We start from the raw sequence: 4,069 nt of genomic DNA, 5'->3' as shown, positions 1-4,069 counted from the left end.
AAAAAAACCAGTCACGCAACCTCATAATTACAAAGATCAATATTCAATACAAAGTAGTAAGTACACATACATACTATACACGAACAATTTTTTCTCCATTTGCGAGATTCCAACTGAAACAGTTATGGGCATCCCACATTTTCTTGCCATACCTTTCCCAATTCTAGGACACATGAACCCCCTTATGCAGTTCTCTCAGGTTCTGGCGAAATATGGCTGCAAAATCACCTTCTTGAGTTCAGATGAGACCTACGACAAACTGAAGAGTGAATGTGCTGGGAATAGCAAAGTGATGGAGTCACACATAAAGTTGGTATCGCTGCCAGATGGTGTGGATCCTGAAGATGACAGAAGGGACCAGGCCAAGGTTATTTTCACCACCATAAACACCATGCGTGCTAAGCTTCCCAAGCTCATAGAAGACATAAATGCTGTCAACACTGACAACAAGGTTTCTTGCATTATTGTCACTAAAAATATGGGGTGGGCCTTGGAAGTTGGTCGCCAATTGGGAATTAAAGGGGCTCTTTTCTGGCCAGCCTCAGCTACTTCATTGGCATCCTTTAACTCCATACAGAAGCTTGTCGATGAAGGGATCGTAGATTCTAAAAGTGGTAAGAAATAGATATATAATTTGTTAGTCATTTGCTTATGAAAATCAAACTCATTTCAAAATATAAATCACATGCTATTCTGATTTCACAACCCATCAGTACTTTCCTATAATATTGTTTCTGTCACATGCTGTTTGTGTTGTGTTGAGTCTGGTCTAATATTGGAGGATATAAGATTTCTCTATATTATACCAAACATTATTTCGCTTCCTTAATTGCTTAACTTTTGGAATTAATTATAGATTAAATTAGAAATTTAGACTTTATACTTGATACCAATATATTTTACATGAAAGTGTCCTGCACTGTAATTATTAACTCCTTTATGAAAAAATTGCTTAGATATTATGACTGTTTGTCAAGTTATAACAATTTCAGATTTTGTTCATTTGTTGGTTGTCCACCATTTTTGTTGATTGCATGATATTTCAGCAAAATCTAGTACTGTCTTAAACTTCAGCAATGACAGAGACAAATGCTTTTTCTAATGACATAGCAACCTAAATATACTATTTTTTGGTGCAGGAAATTAAATAAAAAATAATGACAGGTGAAAGATGAAACTGTTAATTTAACCATATAGTTGTATCCCACACGGGTTTGGATAAGTTGTAATACTTTCATACCCTCAATTTCTTTTTCAGTTAGCTTTCATCCATAGACGTTTTTTAATTTCCTATATGATTTAACATTTTCCAGTTAAGATTCTCTGCAATCATTTTCAACTGCACAAAATCTGCAACCTTGATTTATATTTTATTATTAAAAATTGAATAAATATGTAAGATAAAATAATTAATAGTGCAGCACTGACATAGTTCTTGGACCTTGGTCCTCCCATACACTTTGTTGTTTCAAATTCCCAGATACTTAATATTGCAGCACTGACAACTGACATAGTTATTGTTTCTTAATTGTCTTTTGACATTTCAGGACTCCCAACCCAAAATGAGCAAATCCAGCTTTCATCTCATTTGCCTTTGATGGAGGCAACTGCCATGCCATGGTACTGCTCGAACAATGCCTTCTTCTTCCTTCACATGAAGCAAGAGATGCAAAACTTGAATCAAGGAGAGTGGTGGCTTTGCAACACTACATTTGATCTTGAATCTGGAGCATTTTCCACCTCACCAAAGCTCCTACCAATCGGTCCATTACTTGCACATGATCATCACAACATAAATTCACTAGGGCAAGAAGACACAACATGCATAGAATGGCTAGATCAGCAGCCACCTCAATCTGTCATATATGTCTCATTTGGCAGCATGGTGTCATTGAAACCAAACCAATTCAAAGAACTAGCCCTTGCACTTGATCTCCTCAAAAGGCCTTTCATTTGGGTTGTCCGCAAAGGAAATGGTTTAGAGGAGAAAAATGAGTACCCTCGTGAATTCAAGGGAAGCCAAGGTAAAATAGTGGGTTGGGCACCACAGAAGAAGATTTTGTGCCACCCTGCCACAGCATGTTTCATTAGCCACTGTGGTTGGAATTCAACTATAGAGGGTGTGTACAATGGGGTACCCTTCTTGTGTTGGCCATTCTGCAGTGACCAACTTATGAACAAGACGTATATTTGTCATGTGTGGAAGGTTGGACTGGGATTTGACAAGGATCAAAATGGATTGATATTGAGGGAAGAGATAAAAAAGAAGGTGGAGCATATACTTGGTGATGAAGAAATTAAAGGTAGGTCTTCCAATTTGATGGAAATGGTCGTCAAGAACAAAGCACAAGGTGATCAGAATCTCAGCAAGTTTATCAATTGGGCCAAGGAATAATAAGAATGCTATAGCTTCATTAATGACTCAATAAAACAATGGAATTAATCACATATTTAACAAATAAATTTACATATAAAAATTAAATTAGGATGAAAGTATAATAAGGAAGGGTGGAAATCAAAGTTGTGTTTTATTAACTGTCTTATATATTATTATTATTATTGTAATAATACAAAAATTTACCATGTACGTGTTCTTACTTATTTGTCTCGCATAACGATGTTTTGTTTTTTTTTTTTGAATCCAGTGAAACCTTCATCCGCACGAAGTAATTCTATGAACTTTGCGAGTTCTATAAAATTGATACATGTGGGTGATATTTCGCAGAACCATATTAAATAATGGCTAATTATAATATATAATTGATCATGTTGTGCTAATTTTGTGCTGCCGACGATACCCGACAGCTTGTGGCTTTGGCTAACTGTGTACTCGTGATTGCAAATTCGCGATTTCCTCGATCATATAAGTTTGAATATAAAAAATGATCTCCATTTTTTTTGGCAGACACACGTGACAAAATTTGGATACACATGTAACTGTACAAGTTTCATTTATCATAGAGTTAAAATTCTATTTCTGATTAAAGATCAATACTAATTATACTTAAATTTTATCCATAAATAAAATAAGAAGAGTAAAAATAATGATTAAGAAAAAAAATAAAAAGAAGAAGAAAATAATAAATTATGGGTATAAAGATGAAATATGAAGAAAAAAATGGTACAAATTATTTTTTTATAAATAAAATGATAAAGAATAAAAATATTTTAATTTAATACTTATAAACGTACAATAAAATCGTATTAACAAAATTAAAAATTATAAAGACTCGACAAGAACGAAAACTAATACGGACTAAATTAAAACAAAATGAGAATGAAGTATGGGGTTGTGTGCGTGCGTCATCTTCTACAATTTTTAACCGGGTCCCATGAATATAAGTTGATTGTTACGTATAGATTAAATATGTTCTTAGCATTAAATATATTTTTAGGTGGTTATATCGTTTTAAATTTTATATCAATTTTTATATAAAATTTTGACTAATTTTAATTTTAGTTTTTTAAAATGTTTTTAGTCTCTGTTGTTAAGTATATTTATTTATTAATTAACTGATTATTAGAGACGAATACTCAAAACTTTAGTGGGGCTTCTCATCCTTTGTCGCATTTTTTTTCTAATTTTTTCTTTACCTATCAAGATTCAAGATTATATTGATGGTGTTAGAGTTCAAATATAAGACCCATACTATGTTTAATGATGTTTTTTAATTCTTTCAATTCAATAAGCACATACATATATTTTGTGATACTCTTCTAGCCATCGAAGATTGAGCTCATCATTTTTTTTAGAAGTGTTAATAATGTGATGTGCAAGAAGTGAGTGTAAGCCTTGAGATAAGGGAGATGTTCTTTTCTTTTTATTTTCAAGAAACATTCATCTTTATTTCCTTCTCGTAATTGTTCCGATGTGTAAGACTTTTTGTTGAACTTTTATTCCGCCTCTTTCTCAAATTTACAAGAGTTATAACAATTGGTATGGATTGTGATTTGAAGCCTAACTAAGCATTAGAGGGTAGAGTTGGCGTGAAACTTGTGGAAGCTTGGAGCATTTTCTTGAATTATTGTTACATTTTGAGGCATGTGGTTGGATCATCATAAAAAATGT

At 33.0% G+C, this 4,069-nt stretch overlaps 1 protein-coding gene across 1 annotated transcript; it reads left to right on the top strand.

Annotated features, from left to right (window-relative positions):
* Positions 1 to 2,587, top strand: LOC109802514 (UDP-glycosyltransferase 83A1). Its single transcript, XM_020363908.3, has 2 exons — positions 1 to 614; positions 1,548 to 2,587. The coding sequence occupies exons 1-2, from the start codon at positions 125 to 127 to the stop codon at positions 2,393 to 2,395; spliced, it is 1,338 nt and encodes a 445-aa protein (XP_020219497.2). The 5' UTR covers positions 1 to 124; the 3' UTR covers positions 2,396 to 2,587.
* The last annotated feature ends 1,482 nt before the right edge of the window (positions 2,588 to 4,069 follow it).

Source organism: Cajanus cajan, chromosome 4 (genome assembly GCF_000230855.2).
Source record: "Cajanus cajan strain Asha chromosome 4, NIPB_CcT2T_4, whole genome shotgun sequence".
NCBI lineage: Eukaryota > Viridiplantae > Streptophyta > Magnoliopsida > Fabales > Fabaceae > Cajanus > Cajanus cajan.
The sequence above is the reverse complement of the archived record's forward strand: the minus strand, read 5'-3'. Positions and strand labels throughout refer to the sequence as shown.